Consider the following 18563-nt stretch of genomic DNA (forward strand, 5'->3'; position numbering starts at 1 on the left):
GGTAGATTGGTTTGGTCAAATCTATGATGAATATATTTAAAAGTATTTTGATGCGCTGCTTGGTAAAAACAACTATGGCTTATACATCTTATATCATCTGATTAAACATAATACATGATTAACATCAGGTTTCACATATTCTGGACGATATTTATGTATCTTCGACTGGAAATATCTAATATCCAGTGATCATAGGTGTAATTTGTTTTGTACGTTTTACTAACTTGGAATGACATGATGCAGTCATGTCTACAGTAGAATTCATCTCGACCTTTGCAGGACTTAACCCCATTAAAAGCTATTAAACCAAGATAACACTCATTGAAACAGCTCAACTGATTAAATCGGATCTTCTCTGGTTGTGCACAAGTGACTGTTTTCATGTGCGATATCACAATAAAGCTGGTATTCATAGCTTCAGTTGGGTAACCGATTATAAAGGAAACGAAAGGAAACAATGTTATGTGTGGCTTTGTTCACGAAATCAGACAATGTCGTGCTTTTTGTAAACCAGCATTCTTGAAAATGAGCAACATAATGATTTTTGACTTAACACGGTTTAGAAATAATTTCTTCATATTTTTGGTGTTATCTGTCGTTTACATATCCTTCGTAAAACACCAAAGTACGAGTATTTCCAAACATCTAAATTTGCTAAAAATTTAGGACATGTTACAAAACTATATTGTCTAGAATTTTAGAAGAGTACTTTTAATATTGGCCGGTTATTTTTCACACAGCGACGTTAACTAGGCAATGTACTATTACCTATAACATTAACTAAAACACCAAAGTACGAATATTTCCAAACATCTAAATTAGCTAAAATTTAGGACATGTTAAAAACTATATTTTCTAGAACTTTAGAAGAGTACTTTTAATATTGGCCGGTTATTTTTCACACAGCGACGTTAACTAGTCATATCCCCATACTGTTAACGTAGGGCTATTTGTAAAGGTCACGCGTCAATGGGAAAGAGCACTGTGTATTGTGTATAGGAAAACGGACAGTAACTGCAGTATGACAGGCATGCTTTTTCATGATTTGCGGAGACTGGTTAATGTTCTGCCTGCTGACCATATAGGATTCAACATAAAAAGTCCAAATTTTGAGATATTTTCTCAAAAACATCTTAAAAAACACTGAACCAATACTAAGCTTGTTTGCACTCGTTTTAATGCATTTTTCATGCTGATTCCAAATATGGACATGCAAATTTACAATTCTGAAATATTTGAATTTAAAAAAAAAATTTAAAAAAAAAAATTTTGCAGTCGACACCTGCATGGAGGGAGTTGTAAGTTTCATTTGCGTCGTTAGTTGTCGGATTAGTGTGTGCTGAAAATTGTTGAGCAATCGAGCAGAAATGACTATCTGGACTGGAGACATCTTGCCTTATATTCAACGTATTTGTGATTTTAAACGGTTTGTATCTCAGATCTATCATAGTTAGCTATAGTTTGTGGAATTTACGTCATATCTATGCAGAGTGTCGATGCCGCGCCGGCGAAGACAGCGTAGCTTATGTTTCTATTCTAACGCATATTTGAGGCACATTACTCCTTGAACCTGTGCAGCATGATCGGGAAAAACATTGGGACAATTTGTTCTTGTTGTAACAGTAATTGTAACAAATGGATTCATATTTCTAAGTGAAACACAACATGTAATATATTTGAATAAATCTGTGACTTCGTTTTGTGGAATTCTGTAGAAGAAACAATTTAGGAGAATCTTATAAACAAAACTGCTTCTCAACGAACTTAGATACGATTCTTTCAAAACTAAGAATAGAAGATACCGAAATCTAACATCTTGGATTATAGCCTGCTGCGAAAGAAGAAGCGGAGGAGGAAAGAAAATCCAACATATCTGCAGGACAAGTGAGCAATAGTACTAATATTATACGTTTCAACCTTGTAATTTTGATATTTGACATAAAAAGAGCGATGGATCTCAATTTCAATGTTTTTGAAACGGATTTCACGACATCTCTGCAATCATTACATGGCAGTAACACACTTTTGTAAAGCTTTGTTATTTGTAATCACAGCGCTCAGTGTCCTAATCTTGATGTTGGTAAATGTACCACATTTTCTAACAAATTTGTATCTGAACACTCATCAGTCATTGTCTTTACACCGGAATTTATGAAACGCGATGGACAAGATATTGAGAAACAAAATATATTTATTCTCTTAATGAAAATTGTGAACTACAAGTATGTCTAAAATACATCATTGTACACTATTGGAATGTCATTTGTCTGCGTAAGCTTTACACATACGATATCTAAGGATATTTTCAAGAGACTACCATGGATTATTGAGCAAAGACTAGGCATTGTTGTACTAGTCAGTGATTGTCGGTGCACAATATGGGCATAAAAATGTAAAATTCCAACATTGAAATTTGTAGCAAAATTGTATCAGTCTGACGTTGCGAAAAAAACTTTCCTTGAAAAGGAAACATTGACCATGTATTCTGAAGAACCTTCCACGTTGTTCAATATTTTGGCTGCGATAATAGTTGCAACGATATTCATCGTAATTATTATTGGAAATTTATTTGTTTTATTGACCCTTCGCCAGGTAGACAGCTCTGGGTTTAACGACGTCACCAAACTTTTTATGAAGTCTTTGACCATTTCCGATCTTTTAGTAGGGATTTTCATTGTCTTGCCAAACATCGGGAAATGGGCAAATGGCGGGGAATGGCCAAGCGAATACGGTGTGTATTTTCCCGCCTTTTATCTCAAGGTGCATATTGTTGTTTTGATATCAGGTCTTCTTTCCCTGCTAGTTATAACTGTAGAGCGATATGTAGCCGTTTCGTGGTCACTAAGATATCAGACTTTGTTAACTCCAAAGAAGGCGCGAATGATCGTTGCTGCCGTCTGGTTTATGTCAATAATATTTGCGCTAGCAGCGAAATCTTCATCAAACGACGTTAGTTCCGACGCTGACAATAATGCCACGGTATCGCAATCTGTATCAAGTGACTACAAAGACGGCACAATAGAGCAGCGTGTAGTAACCGAAGAGAGCACTACCTCTTTATGGGCAAACTTTTTCTTGTTAGTAGCAGTTCCAATAACTACCATAATAGTACTCAGTATAAAACTGTATATTATCGCTAGAAAACACGCGAGACGCATAAACGATCAACAAAGACAATTTATAGTCGCTAAAAAAGATTACAAAGGAGCAGTGACATTTTTCATCGTAGCCGGTGGTTTTGCAGTGGCATGGTTGCCGAATTTCATTCTAAGTCTGTACTTATCTTACACCAACTCCACAGTTGACCCAGTTTTATACTTTTTCGTGCGTATATTTATTTACAGTAATTCTTGGTGGAACGTATGTATTTATTATTTTCGTAATCGTTCGTTTCGTCACGCGGCGAGAAGGAAGCTGATCATGCTTGGGCTGAGATGCAGGTGGATGCGATCGAACGCCGTGGGAGAGGTTAGCGAGAGTAACACTGCCAGTAGGATCGTTGTACCGTCGATCGAAATAATAAGTTAACATTAACTTTTACACATGACTTGTGCTTGAAATATCTGTGATGTCAACGCACCAACTCAGTCAATAAATATGACGTATTGCAGTGGTCAAGGATACATTCTAATTTCCTAGTATCATATTTTGAAAATAATCCCTATTCATTTACTTTTTTGATGAGCTATACCATGATACTGTTCATTTTAATTAGGTTTATTATCACTTTGAAACGACAATCTTATCATGAATAGTTTCCATTTTAACAAGTAAGTATTCAAATTTACAAATTGTGAGAACGTGACAACGCGTTGCTTTCGAAAGCAATAATGCATTGCTTTTAAGAAAACAACGCGTTCTTAATAACATTGTCAATAAAATAGAGCTTTTGGCAGTCTACTTTCGAAAACAGTCGTCGTTTCAAATATTGAGTTTTATTATTGGATTTGGGTTTGGTCAAATGGTTTTCTATTATCCTGCCTATAAGCTCTTGCTTGACTGACATCATTATCGATATCTTTGTACCTTTTGTTAGAAACTTAAAATTTGTAACAAGGAGTTTCGGTTTTCATTTCAGTTTGTTACATAATGGTGGGAAAGCATAATCGCTTGGTTTGAAGTTACCTGATCTAGATATACAAAAGAAATATTTACATTTCGCACTGTAATATCACGAGCAGAGAAATCGAGCATGCCGAACTAGATTTAAAAGCGTGGTTTAGAAAATCCAATCAGTCTTGACTATTTTCACTGTGAAAAAATATAAACAATCTAAATATTTGCTCTCCTACCTCATTGGGTAAAAGCCAATATGGTTGTATATCATTTATTAATTGACTAACAAACATTATAATATATGTTCAATTCCAGACATAGACAATTCTAACAGCTATCACTAAGGGGTGGTGCAATAATTATGTGTACCCCTGGGGTGAATTCTCAAAATGGTCTGCCAAAATCGCTTGCCCCCCCCTCTGGCCATGCAAAAAAATCTTTGCCCCCCCCTTTCGACGTGCCAAAAACCTTTGCCCCCCTTTTGATGTGCCAAAAATCTTTGCCCCCCTTACACATGCAAGATTTTGGGAACCCGAATTTAAAACCTTAAATTGTCTTATCATATAGTGTGAGCGCAGCGAGCAGGAAATTTTGCATATTTGAACGTGTTCCTAACGTTTTCCTACGCCTTTTTAGGGCGTTATATAGAAACGGTGCCCAAAATATCTGTGCCAAAAATTGCTTGCCCCCCCCCTTTCGACCTGCCAAAAACCGCTTCACCCCCCCTTTTGACCTGCCAAAAAATGCTTGCCCCCCCTTTTGGCCTGCCAAAAATCTTTGCCCCCTATAATTCACCCCGGGGGTACACATAATTATTGCACCACCCCTAATAATACGCGTATACTTTTTAACGATTGTTCGACATACAGGGTATCCCTAAAAGAACCGTATCGTTGGAAACTTAATTGTTTGGGTATTTTAACTTAACATAAATAAATAACTGGCGTGGTTGAGGAAAAAAATTAGCTATCATAATACTTTTGAATTTTGACAATTGACCACACCGTTCTTGAAATATAAGAATTTTACGAAGATCGCTCATTTTCAAACCTTTCCACGGATTCAAATATCGATGATCTGTATTCGGAGTGCTAATCAGCGCGTTTCGTAAAATACTTATATTTCAAAAACGGAGCGGTCAATAATTGCCTTAAAATACAAAAAAAAAATCAATTCCGACAATATAGTTCTTTCAAGGACACCTGTAGATTTTCAAGAAGTAAAAAGATTAAAACTTTCAACTGCACTCACCAGGTTATTTTCCCAAATATTTCAGAACCAACTGGTTCCTTCCTCAGTGGTGATGGTGTGTTAGATGCTGCTGAAATCAGTGTTTCTAAAAGATCTTCTACTAGAGTTGCCAGTTGGTTTCACTGATTTTAGCAAGCTGTTATAAACTGGAGATAGTTCGTACCCCTGCGAGGTGTTGAACTTGAGTTTCCTTCAGGTTTCACCAATGTAAACAGAGCTACAACTGTAGATTTTCGGTTTTTTTATCATATTTATCATAAGGTTTGGCTACAAAACGATTCTCTCATAAACGCATCTATGCACCTCGATACACATGAGTACACAAATATGTCCAAGCAAAGTTAGCCTAGCTATACTTTGTCTCTATACAGACTGTGTTTGGTTGAGTGCATAGCATCGTAAGAGCTGTGTGAGCTTCCAGCTGGTGATTAGTGGAAAATACGGCATCTGTGATTGGGCTGGCCTGGTGTCAGATCTTACCCAGGGAAAGATGACATTCCAATATGCGCCTTTAAGACCCTTCCTAAAAGCAAGGACAGAGGAGGATTGAGGAATGCGAAGATAACTGGTATGGAGTCCCATTGTCGGGGGCAGCTGCGTAGAAGTCCTTGTCACTGTCGTTCTGTAGATTCGTGGATTGCGTAAAAGGAGGCTATCATCAAGTTGAATCTCTGAAGGTGTTTGAGTAGCGGTGTTGATGGATGAAATCTTTCGGCTCTAAAACAGTTCTGGCGGCTCTGTTTTGGACTTTCTACAACTGCATACAACTTCTAGGGCCGAAATCCCAAACATCGGAGGATTGGCATTGTCGAGCCGGGACAAAAATGTTATCACTAACATTAGCACAAAGGGTAGATCTGCGATTACCTTAAGTCGTTTGGTGTAAAGACGCGCGTTTTTTGTTTGTTTTTGTTTTGTTGTTTATGTCAGATGAAAACTGAGAAGGGAGAATGAGGGTTAAAGGAAGTGTGCGACAATCACTGCATTATGTCTTATATGTTAAAAAAATAAATATTAAGCACGAACCACATGGTTTTATTTAAAACAAACTCATATTAATCATAAAAACGAATAAAAACAGCCAACATGTATATGCGCTTTCATCATTTTGATGAGGTTAAGTGGGGGATGAGATTGTCAATCAGGTTACCCACCTTTAATACATTATCACCTACAACTGACCGATCTTATCCACGGTCTATTTTAACGTGCTCCTGGCACGTTCGTGCAGCGATATTCAAATCCGTGCAGTGACAATTAAAAATCCGTGCATAAAATATGCAGTTGAGACGCTTAGTAGTGCCGTTGTTACGGTCACTTTCAGGCAGTGGCGTATAGCTAAGGGGGCAAGGGAGGGCACGTGCCCTGGGCGCCGTCCTAAGGAGGTGGCGAATCAACAAATTCAGCGCCTCTAGATTAATTCTGCGCCCCCTCCAAATGGTAAAATCACAATTTTGCGCGCTTTTTTACGGGGGGGGGGGGGAGGGGTCCCTGGGTTAACATGGTTTAGCAGTTCTCTCGAATGGATATAGCCAAGGTCTATGATATAGCGCGGTTTGTGGATTGCCCCAGTCTAACGGCCCTGTTGTAGGCCTATTATCAGCATACGTTATTTGCTTTTAGAATTCATCAAATCAAGAGTTTGTTAAAGGATCATATAGTGGCAAGTCTCGTAAAAGGGGGGGGAGGTGAATCATACTTTGCTTTGTATTTATCCGAATTAATTCCAGCTCAGAGCACATCTTAACAACACAGGTAAGTAAGAAATCAAATATAAATTTTACTATTGTTACACTTCATATCACAGTACGAGCGTAAAAGCTTTTATATGAAAAGCAAGTACAAGAATCTTATATTACTGGAAATTAAGTCCAGTTCAAAGAGCATCTTACGACGCAATTAAAAAGTAGCTACAAAAAAGTATGTATCAACTTTACTTTTGTTAAACTACAGATAAAAGCTTTTAGAATTTTATCCTTCTATAATAAAAAGCCAGTACATTAACCCTAAGTTGACCTTACATGATGTGAAATTAAGTCCAGTTGAGAACACATTTTAGTATCTATCAATATTTAAAAAAATTTTAATAAAATTAAATATAATTTTGCTATTGTTAGTTTGTTTGTTACCTTACAGATAACGCTTTTACACATTGGAACCTTCTTTTAGTATAAAACGTGACAAAATTCAAAACGTACACATATATAATTATAATATATAATTATAATCATAATTTCAAAAAGGATACGTTTATCATATGAAGCAACCTATCAAAAGAGTTATTAAAACCAATCTTGATGTGATGGAAGAAGAAAAGAAAGAAAGAAAGAAAGAAAGAAAGAAAGAAAGAAAGCATAGGGCCTGCACTTTGGCTCGACATTTGAAAGGGGCGTGAATTCATTTTTGGATACGCCCCTATTATAATTAGGTGATACTCGACTCACACACATTCCCTATATTAATATGTATATACATGTACCACATGGAGCGTGTTTATAGTGAGCCAGATTATGCGGTATTTAGCTGGACTGACACGCAGTCTATATTTGTTTATGTTTTACTAACCATTGCAAATCTAGACTACGCGGTAGTTTAGCTAAATAACGGAAAGATTGTCTCACTATAAACACGCTCATGTAGTCAATCTGTCTGCTTTATCTGTATTGTGCCCCTTCTTAAGCAAATACGGTAGTTAAACACGATTTCATCAAACATTATAACAATAGCTCTTTTACAGTGTGCAATCATCCCGGGCAATAATTGGGCAATAATAGAGGATGTGCGTGAAATTATTGATTGGCTCCATACAAAGGAATTGAACCGGTGTCCTTCACCGTAATCATGGCACAATGCAGTGCATTCAATCAAACGTTGTCGTCAACCTATTTGATCGTATTTGTGCATTTTGTTATGTGTGTGAGACGAGCTGTCGCGGTAGATTGCAATAGCTTGTAATCATGCTTTTGTTGAATGAATTTGAGTACTCCGCCATATTTACGGTATGATACGTCATAATCTAGGTGATTATTTGCATTGGATATCTTGAATACGCTGGTGAGGTTGTGTAATAATCGGATTAATGCTATAACAGTAGGTGAATACAAGTTTTGAATATATCGCGTTGCAAAGCCCCATTCAGTGATCCCAGCGAAAGTGAAAAAAAAATCAAATTCCTTAGCAATTTGCAAAATTGCTAAGGTCTGTTTCTGTCAAGTTCTTTGTTTCTTTGCACATCCGCCATCGGCGATGTGCATTCTTTTTACCGCGTTCTTGCACATCCGCCATCGGCGATGTGCATTCTTTTTACCGCGTTCGTGCACATCCGCCATGGCGATGTGCATTCTTTTTACCGCGTTCTTCTTACCTAGCCGGGACACCGGCTAGGTCTTGTGATGCTATCGGATCTTTCTTCTTTCTTCTTCTGCTTCTTTCTTCTGGCAACAAATTTCAAAATGCTTCTTCTCTTACATGTTACATCCTACAATGACGTCACTTGCACATATGCATCGGCTATATCCAGTGTCTATAGGATATTCACAAATTTGGGGTCAAAGGTCATTAAGGGGTCATTTCCGGTATAAAACCAAATATCTTCAAAATGCTTCTTCTCCTACATGTTACATCATATAATGACGTCACTTGCACATATGCATCGGCTATATCCAGTGCCTATAAATTATTCACAGAATTTGGGTCAAAGGTCATTAAGGGGTCATTTCCGGTCTGAAAGCTAAAAATATTCAAAAAATCACTGTCTTTACAAATTACACAGCAGAGTGTTGTCATTAGCACACATGCATTGCTACCAACCAGGGTCTTTGGGGTGTCTACAGTTTTGGGGTCAAAGGTCATTAAGGGTCGCTTCCGGTCAAAAACCAAAAATCATCAAATATGTTCATTTTTTATATCTCAAAACATAACCAGACCAGAGTGACATTAATTTCATATATGTATTAGTGATACCCGATGTATGCACGGTATTTTTATTTTTTTGGTCAAAGGTCATTTAGACGTCATTTCCGGTTTTAAGCTAAATAACTTCAAGAATTTTTATCTCCATAACTAAGCATAGTAGATTTTTTAATTTAAACTGTAACAATGCATTTTCTCGGTGTATATGAGGTTTTTTTTATATTGGGGTCAAAGGTCATTAAGGAGGTCAAAACGTTAAATTTGCAAAAAACTGTTAAAAATTACGGAAAAGTAAGTGTATCTCATCCTACGGAAGACGGATAAAGCCCCTACATGCTACAGTGATGCACCATTAATGGTGTGAGATGTCCATAATAGCCGGTCAAATGTCAAGCTTTAAGTTAAGACTGGCATTTCCGGCCCCGGCTAGGTCCAGATCTGTAACCAGATCTAGTTCTTTCTTTCTTTCTTTCTTTCTTCTGTCAACACTATGATCAGCCATCGTAGCCACATGCTTTCAGGCATGTTGACCATACTTGGTCAGTATAACCGTTTGGTGGTGCCACAGATGTCACATGATCAACTTCCGGTCAAATGTCATCCACTTCCGGTCAATGGCCAAAACTTGGATTTTCACTAAAAATGCTACTCCTCCCACATATTACATAGCACCGTGACGTCACTTACACACATGCATCATCTATAGCCAGTGTCTAAAAGTTATACCACAAAATTGGAAAATTTGTAAAAAATATTCAAAAAATCACTGTCTTTACAAATTACATAGCAGAGAGTCGCCATTAGCACACATGCATCGCTATTATCTAGGGTCTTTAGGATGCCTACAGTTTTGGGGTCAAAGGTCATTAGGGGTTACTTCCGGTCAAAAACCAAAATTATCAAAAAAGTTTAAATTTTTTTATCTCAAAATGTAAACAAACCAGAGTAATATACCCATCATACATGAATTAGTGTTACATGGTGTATGCATGGTATTTTTTATTTTGGGGGTCAAAGGTCATTAAGGGGTAACTTCCTGTTTTAGCTAAATAACTTCAAGAATTTTTATCTCAACAACTAAACATAGTAGAATTTTTTAATTAAAAGTGGAACAATACATTTTGTCGTTGTATATAAGGTTTTATTTTCATTGAGGTCAAAGGTCATTAAAGGGTCAAAAGGTCAATCATAAATTTAAAAAATCATAATCCATGTATAAGTTCCGATAAAGCTGAAAATTCACCAGGAATATTCCTTATGACATCCTAAGCACTATGTAATATTTTTGCGGGGTCAAAGGTAATTAAGGGATCACTTCCGGTTCTCACAGATTCGGAATCATAACTCATTTGTCACTGCTGGCTGTGCATCCTCGCGGTCGCAGGCGAACGCAATCAGATCTCGTTTACATTATTGATTTTTATTTAGGGTCAAAGGTTATGAGGGGTCACTTCCGGTGTTAAACAAAATACCTTCTAAAATACCTGGCGGTTGTGCATGCTCGCGGTCGCAGGCGACCGCAGCCAGATCTTGTTCTTTCTTTCTTTCTGTCAATCTTATAATGAGACACCGTAGCCATATGCTTTGAGCCATGTTGACCATAGTTGGTCATTAGGACCATTGGGTGGGGGGACAAATGAAACATGATCAACTTCAGGTCAAAGGTCATCCACTTCAGGTCAATGGCCAAAAACGTGATTTCACTAAAAATGCTACTCCTTCCACAAATTACACAGCACGATGATGATACTTTGGTACATGCATCAGCTATACCCAGTGTCTAAAAGTTATTGTCCAGAATCGGGGTCAAAGGTCATTAAGGGGATACTTCCGGTATATGACCAAATACCCTAAAATGCTGCTGCTGTCGCAAATATATATAGTACAACAATGTTACTTGGTCATTAGGACCAATAGCTGGTGGCACAAATGTCACATGACCTACTCAAGGTCAAAGGTCATGGAAAGGTCATTATGGCCGAAAATGTTATTTCCTATTATTTTTACTAAAACTGCTACTCCTTACACGAATTACACAGCAAGATGATGTCACTTAACACATGCATTAGCCTTGAGGTCAAAGGTCATACGAAGGTCATTATGGCTGATGTGATTTTCTGTTCTGTTACTAAAAATTTGAAGTCATTCCACAAATTATAATATAGCATGGCATTACTTGCATACATCCATTGGGGTCAAAGGTCATTGGGTCAAAGGTCATTGGGGTCAAAGGTCATGTAGGTATTACTTCCAGTATGTAGCAAAATACCTTAGGAAGTCGCACTATAATAGGGCATGACCAAAGTTGCACAGAAAATAAAAAAATAATCATGTTTCGCGTCTTCTCCCGCTTCCTTTTTTGAGGTTTCTTCAATTATATTTTTATTTTTTGAAATTCAGTTATAACATTAAAAAAAATATGTCTAGGGAGTAAAGATGATTTCTATAGCCTTGCTAATATACAAGAAACACTTTTGGAAGGTTTTGTGATAATTAGAGGAAGCCTATCTCTTTGAACAAGATATAAAAAGAGGCCTCCTCCTTTTTCCGGGCATTATTGTGTGCGCTAAAACAGTTCTAATTATGGGTATTTGCACCAATTTTATGATAAAAAATAAAAAGCCCCCTCTTCCTCCTTTTTGAAACATGTTTTTTATTTTACTTGGCCTTATTAAAATGATTTCACATACTGTAATATTATGGAAAATAATTATGTAATATAATTTATGATTATAATTATAATACTACAAACATCTGTTCATACATGTATATTCCAATGAATTATACATATGCTGGACCTTTTGAACTCGCATATGCTATAGGTGAGCTAACGAATTAACCTTGGTCTCTAGCCAAATTCCAAAGTTATAGTGCGTTTCAAAAAAGATCTCTCAGTAAAATCAGCATAATATACTACTACATGCATTCATGCTATATAGCTGGGCTAATTAGCTATAGGCCTAGTTAATTAGCTATTGCTAAGGTCGCGTATATGTGTATGCGCAATTAGCTCTAGTTGTTACTTTTATAAAAAAATTTAATGAAAAAAATTGACACAAAACCCAAGAAAACGGCAGTATTGACGAAGTTGAAGCCCCATTCAAATACATGTAGCTAATTTATATATACTGTCATTATATAAATTACAGATTCACGTAAATGCATTATTTTTGTCTTAAATAGGCCTACACGGCTTAGGGCTGAACCACTAGCAGAAGACACCAAGTTGATGTTTTATGACCTTTGACATTCTTTTGTGGCGAGTGACATGGTCAGTTCAATTCACGCCGAGTGTCCTTGACAGGTTTAACTCTGATTCGGTGGTCATGAAAGAATTCAAAAGATAACCTCTGCCTCAACAATCCCAAGCAATTGTCTGAAACTGCTCTTCGGATGATGTATCATAAGAACTCAGTCGTTAATGATGATAGTCATATAATGACCAAAAGATTATTACTGACTATATCATTGAAGACTGAGTTCCGCAGTCTTGTACAAAATCTGAATTTTGATGATTTTACGATCGTCCGGATGAAAAAAAATCACTGAATGGGCCGTTAGTTCCCTCCTCTCCTTACACTGGCAATATGGATCAAAGAAAAATAAAGAAAAAAATAAAGAAAACAAGAAAAAAAAAGACAAAGAAAAGAAACAATAAAAAAAAAACAAATATGAAAAGTTCGAACAATATTTGGTTTATAAAATTAATGTGACCGTGATGAGGCTCGAACTCACCACCTTCCGATTTAAAGTTCGAAGCGCTAGTGTACCAAATTCTGATGCCTTACCAAGTGAGCTGTGCTCCTGAGATACGAAATAAAATTAAAATAATACACTGTATACCTGCTTGTGTCGGTAATTGATTTGCTCAAATTCCATAATGGTACAGTGCAACAGAGCAAAAATGCCCAAAATTTAAAAGCTATATAATTTATGACCACTATACACTACACATAAAAATACTAATACAAGGGAATTTCAACGTAAGAATCCAAACAATTAAGTACCAACATGCACAGCTTTGTCCTTATATCACATTTGGGTTTTAACAAAATGTTATCAAACCTCTACTGTGATTGGCAGCTGCACAAGGCATCTCTTTGATAGCTGATCATGGCCATCCATTCAGCAAGTGGCTACTAACTGACCTTGACAGGCTTGAATGAGCACTGTCATCTGCTACAAAACCATCACACTCTAGGACCTGGTCACTCCATAATGCTACAGCTACAGGGAGCACAGTACTTTGACAATGGAGTGAAAGACTATTATTATTGATTAGGCGCGGATTTTAAAAGTACAGCGTGTATAGCAAAAAATTGGAATAGAATGTTTGGAATCATGTAACTAAAGTACTAAATGCATTCTGCAAAATGCGCTCTGACCAATTTATAAAGCATTTCATAAGCTTTAATTTGACATATTGTTTGACATATTTGGAATTATGGTAAATCATTAAATAAAATATTTATTAATTAATCAATTATGTCAATTAATTAAAAATTTGATGCAAATATGCATATTTTCTCTGACAGAATTGCAGGATTTGACAAGAGCCATCTTTCTTGTAAGTTTGATTCTTATAACATACCGGTATCGTATTGCGTCCCGTTATAGTTGCAGAAAAAAAATACGCGTGCAGGACACACGTACGCACACACTCCCACACACACCCCCCACCCAGAGGATCGTACCGTTTTACAATCTTATAACATTCATTGGCGCTAGTAGTAGTAAATTTCAATTTTCTTTGCTTTACCTCACTTGTTCTGCTCAAAATTAAAAGGGGACATATCTAGCTGACAGTAAAAGCTTACATTTTATGGAAATTATGTTTAACTATTTCCTTAAACAGCACAAAACAGATAAAGCAGACAAATTTACTATACATAGGCCTATACATGTATGGTATCATGCCAGGGACTGTTTAAGAATATAACATTAGATTTATGATATTTACTTCGAGGACTGTTATTTATCAAAAAATGTGAAAAATATCAAATTTTAATAATTTGTCATAAAATTTGTATTATATCGTGAATTTCAAACAATGAAATTTATTTGATATCAGAAAGACATTCTGCGTATTCAGAATGCAATTCGATATGTCTGATGTGCTCTCATGTCCCACAAAAAATATTATCGAAACGCTCAAAACGCTCATTCCAGATCCCTTAATTTGGTTAATTTTCTTTTCTTGTTTTCTTTCTTTATTTTTCTTTGATTTATATTGCCAAGGTAAGGAGAGGGAACTAAAGGCCCATTCAGTGATTTTTTGATTTTTTTTCATCCCGACGATCGTAAAAATCATCAAAATTCAGATTTTGGATACTAGACTGCGGAACTCAGTCTTCAATGATAGTCAGTAATTTTTATATTTTGGACATTATTATGACTATCATTTGAGGACTGAGTTCTTATGATCCGAGGAGCAGTTTCAGACAATTGCTTGGGATTATTGGGGCAGAGGTTATCTTTTGAATTCTTTCATGACCACTGAAGCATAGTCAAACCTGTCAAGGACACTCGGCGTGAATTGAAAGACCATGTCACTCGCCACAAAAGAATGTCAAAGGTCATAAAACGCCACTTTTGTGTCTTCTGCTATCTAAAGGCCTATGGCTGATTTTGTACCTTTCGTCATTGTCATAGATGTGCTAACATAGCTTGCTAGTGCAGTGGTTCAGCCGAAAACCGTGTGTCTAAGACAAAAATAATGCATTTACGTGAGTCTGTAATTTATATACCGGTACTGACAGTATATAAATTAGCTACATGTATTTGAATGGGGCTTCAACTTCGTCAATACTGTCGTTTTCCTGTTTTGTTTTTTTGCCATTTGTTTTTCATCAAAAAAATTTATAAACGTAACAATTTGATTTTTTTTCACTTTCGCTGGGATCACTGAATGGGACTTTATAGCGCGGATTATTCAAAACTTGTTTTTACCTACTGCTATATAGTATTAATCCGATTATTACATAACTTTGCCAGCGTATTCAAGACATAGGTTATGTAGGGATAAACTGTACATGGGTATAGAAGCCCTGCATGCTTTTATCGATTGGCTCCAAACAAAGGATTTGAACCGGTGTCCTTCACCGTAATCACGGCGCAGTAGCCTACAGTCCATTCAATCAAATGTTGTCAGTGTGCGAGACGAACGATGTATAAATCTGGAGGTCACATCATCACTTATCATGCTTATTGTTAAAAGTTTGTCCAATGCATATACTGTGTGTATTGTTCCCGGGTATTGTCAATACAGTCAAGCAAACAGGTATTATATTTTGAAAAGGCCGCTATAGTATATTCAAAGGGTGTCTTGAATGGCCAATCATATGGGACATAATCAAATTGCAGTGACTGCTTCCTTTGTTACCACATGTCAGTCATCTTGTGATTATTGGACCATGTAAACCTGAAAAAAACGAGCCAAAGTGCAGGCCCTATGAAAGAAAGAAAGAAAGAAAGAAAGAAAGAAAGAAAGAAAGAAAGAAAGAAAGAGAGAAAGGAAAAAGAAAGGCAAAGAAAGAAAGAAAGAAAAAGAAAGAAATACAGAAAAAAAAGAAAGGAAAAGAAAGGCAAAGAAAGAAAGAACGAGAAAGAAAGAAAGATTGAGAAAAAGAAAGAATGAAAAAGAACAAAAGAAAGAAAGAAAAAGAAACAAATTTAAAGTTACGCAATATTTTGACAAAATCCGTCCTCAAGAAATCCATACCCATTTGAATATTATGTCAAGTAAAAGACAGACTAGACAAAATATCAAAAGGCCTCATTATGATATCACATGTTGTTCTAAATGAATGTGTAAATTTGACCTTAACAAGATAACCTATTACAAGTTACCGCGCCGAAATTGTATAGTGCAATAATGTTGTGATTACCGGAGACATCGTTTTAATTTCTTACCATACATCGTAGAAGAGTTGCATTAGGAAGTGAATTTGGAGAAAACCTTCTGTTCAGCCTGGGTGGCTCACGCTCCAGTAATTTCAGATGATTGAGCTCAGTAATACATCAAAGAATGTCTTCCAATTCATGAAAACAAATAGATAATCAGCCTATCTGATTAAAAGCTTAGAGGGAAGCTTCCGTCTTGCTGCTCAGCGAGTGTATGTAATTATCGGAAGGTTTTCTCCAAATTCATTCTCTAATGTTTTAGCGTGACTGGCTAAGCACAGTTTGTAAAGTAAAGATGGTAATCACTAATCATAGTAGAACAAAAGATAATTAATTATATTCAAGTTCTCTACTTTTTATTTTTATTTTATTATGGGACACATATCTGAGTTACCATGGTTACTAAGTTAAACAAAAACATTTTAGGGCAAAAATGATATACTAGAATGGTTTAAAACACTTTGTAGGTCGAGATATTTATAATTGGAGTCCATGAGGTAATGAACATATGTACTTCATAAATTTGCAAGAAAAATAGAAAGAGAGGTATTGATGAAAATCATGGTATATTGGTATTCCGTAATCTTAATAAGACTTTAAACTACCTCTGTAAATAATCTACTTGATGAACCGTACTGATGCGTTTTTAGCAGCTGTGAGCACAAGCCTCAAGCATTGAAGGACGATTTTCTCGTATCTTTATCTTGGAAACGCAACGTTTAAATCAAGCATTCACTTGTTTTAACATTTTACGGAAAGCTGTTGTCCGAGGTTGCTCAGACTTTAATATAATTCCACATCATTCGGCCGTCGTTAAATTGACTAAGGTCAAGCCATAAGTTTTCCGCGTTCTTCTTTTGAAATTCCGTTTTGTCAGTATGTGTTACTTTCCGTGTTTTTCCGTTTTCTTGTAGCTTTCCGTGTTTTCTCCGTTTTATCATATTTTGGTCGATTTTGAGCACTTTTTACGCGTTTATTTTATTAAAAGCAACAACAGACACACATCATTTTTTTGTATTTTATTCACTTTTTTCAATTATTTCAATTTTATTTTTCAAACTACATGAAATCGTGTTTTCCGTCCGTTTTCTACCTCCAATTCCGAGAAATTCGTCCGTTTTCCGTATCATGGAAAACTTGTGGCTTTAGAATAAGGCTACAGGAATTGAGCTACAGGCAGTCGTGTTATTGATGTTGATTAGTTTTTGGTTATTAAGTACTTGACGACTCTCATAAGTAATAATAATGTCTGATGATGAAGTCCACTGTAAAGTTGAAGACAACTATAGCAAAACATTATATCCTTTGCGATGTTGATGATGTTGACAAACTCAACTTTCACCAATACTCCTTTATTCAGGAAAAGTAATCTGATCTGTTCCACTTATTAAACTCCGTTAACCAGAACTCAGCTTGATAAAAGATTATCCAACAGAAATCCTTTTTTGGGAAAACTGCGCACTTTGGCGCAGTACATAATGTTCCTTCATGTTGAAAACAACGTTAAGGAAGATTCCTTCAAAAAATCATGTACATGGGGCAGAAATGACAGGCCTTTTTGAAGCTTTGTGAACTTTTTATAGAACCCATACCAATCCTCTTGTGTGTCAGCTTTATTTGTCTGAATATTAGAGTGCAAACACACTAGGTCATTCTCCCCTCCGATCCGCCTTAAGGAACGTATAGAAAAGTATTGGTACAAGCGTTGTTAGTGATGCTAATAGCATTGGTCGTTGCATTCTCCAGTAGAATTCGCTTTATTTGTTCCGGCGTTAAATCAGGGTTCTGGCCTAGTAAAATGGCAGCAGCACCTGAGAAGGAAATTCACAATAGAAATATGAAAGATCATGCAGACATTAAGTTATCCTATAGTATTAGGCGAGGGGAAAAAACCTATTTTACGGACCCGACCGACCTAGAGAGTGCGTTTTGGAGATTTTAAAAAACATTTTGCCCAAATCATGTAAAATCAGACGTTTTTGGGCAAAAATGTATTTTGGCTAAAAAAAATTGCAAAAAATCTTTTTTATTTCAGATGTTGGTGAGATTTTAGGATATTTTAGCCTCCAGAAAAAAAAACGCCCGACCGACCGACCGACCGACCCTATAAGAAAGGCCCGTCCACCCGTAGAACAGGCCTGTTGTTGCTTTTTGTCGCCTAGCAAAATTACTAATGAAGAAGGGAAAAAATTTTAAATTAAAGAATGAATGAAACTTGAGAGAAAAAGAGAGGGGGTTGTGAGTGAGAGAAAGAGAGAATATAAAAAAGCCAAATATGAAGACAGTGGCGGGGGGGCACGTGCCCTGGGCGCCACCCTTACGGGGGTGCCTCCGGGGGCACTCGAATATGAAAGTGACGTACCTGTGCCCACCAGCGTACGAAACTAGGGGTCCATCAGTGTAGAAATTTTCAGAAAAAAGGGGGTCAATCGGTGTTAGCA

The 18563-nt window shown here is 36.5% G+C and overlaps 2 protein-coding genes across 2 annotated transcripts in view; one reads left to right on the forward strand and one right to left on the reverse strand.

Annotated features, from left to right (window-relative positions):
- The first annotated feature begins 2478 nt into the window (after nucleotides 1-2478).
- Nucleotides 2479-3528, forward strand: LOC140163253 (histamine H2 receptor-like). Its single transcript, XM_072186651.1, has one exon. The coding sequence runs from the start codon at nucleotides 2479-2481 to the stop codon at nucleotides 3526-3528; it is 1050 nt and encodes a 349-aa protein (XP_072042752.1).
- Nucleotides 3529-17285: 13757 nt separating this feature from the next.
- LOC140163254 (aqualysin-1-like) overlaps nucleotides 17286-18563 on the reverse strand; it is a 31203-nt gene continuing 29925 nt past the window's right edge. Inside the window, exon 8 of the mRNA XM_072186652.1 lies at nucleotides 17286-17933. Within this exon, the coding sequence (XP_072042753.1) occupies nucleotides 17794-17933 (140 nt within the window). The 3' untranslated portion in view covers nucleotides 17286-17793. The remainder of the gene's footprint in view (nucleotides 17934-18563) is intronic.

This window comes from Amphiura filiformis, chromosome 10 (assembly GCF_039555335.1).
Source record: "Amphiura filiformis chromosome 10, Afil_fr2py, whole genome shotgun sequence".
Taxonomy (NCBI): Eukaryota; Metazoa; Echinodermata; class Ophiuroidea; order Amphilepidida; family Amphiuridae; genus Amphiura; species Amphiura filiformis.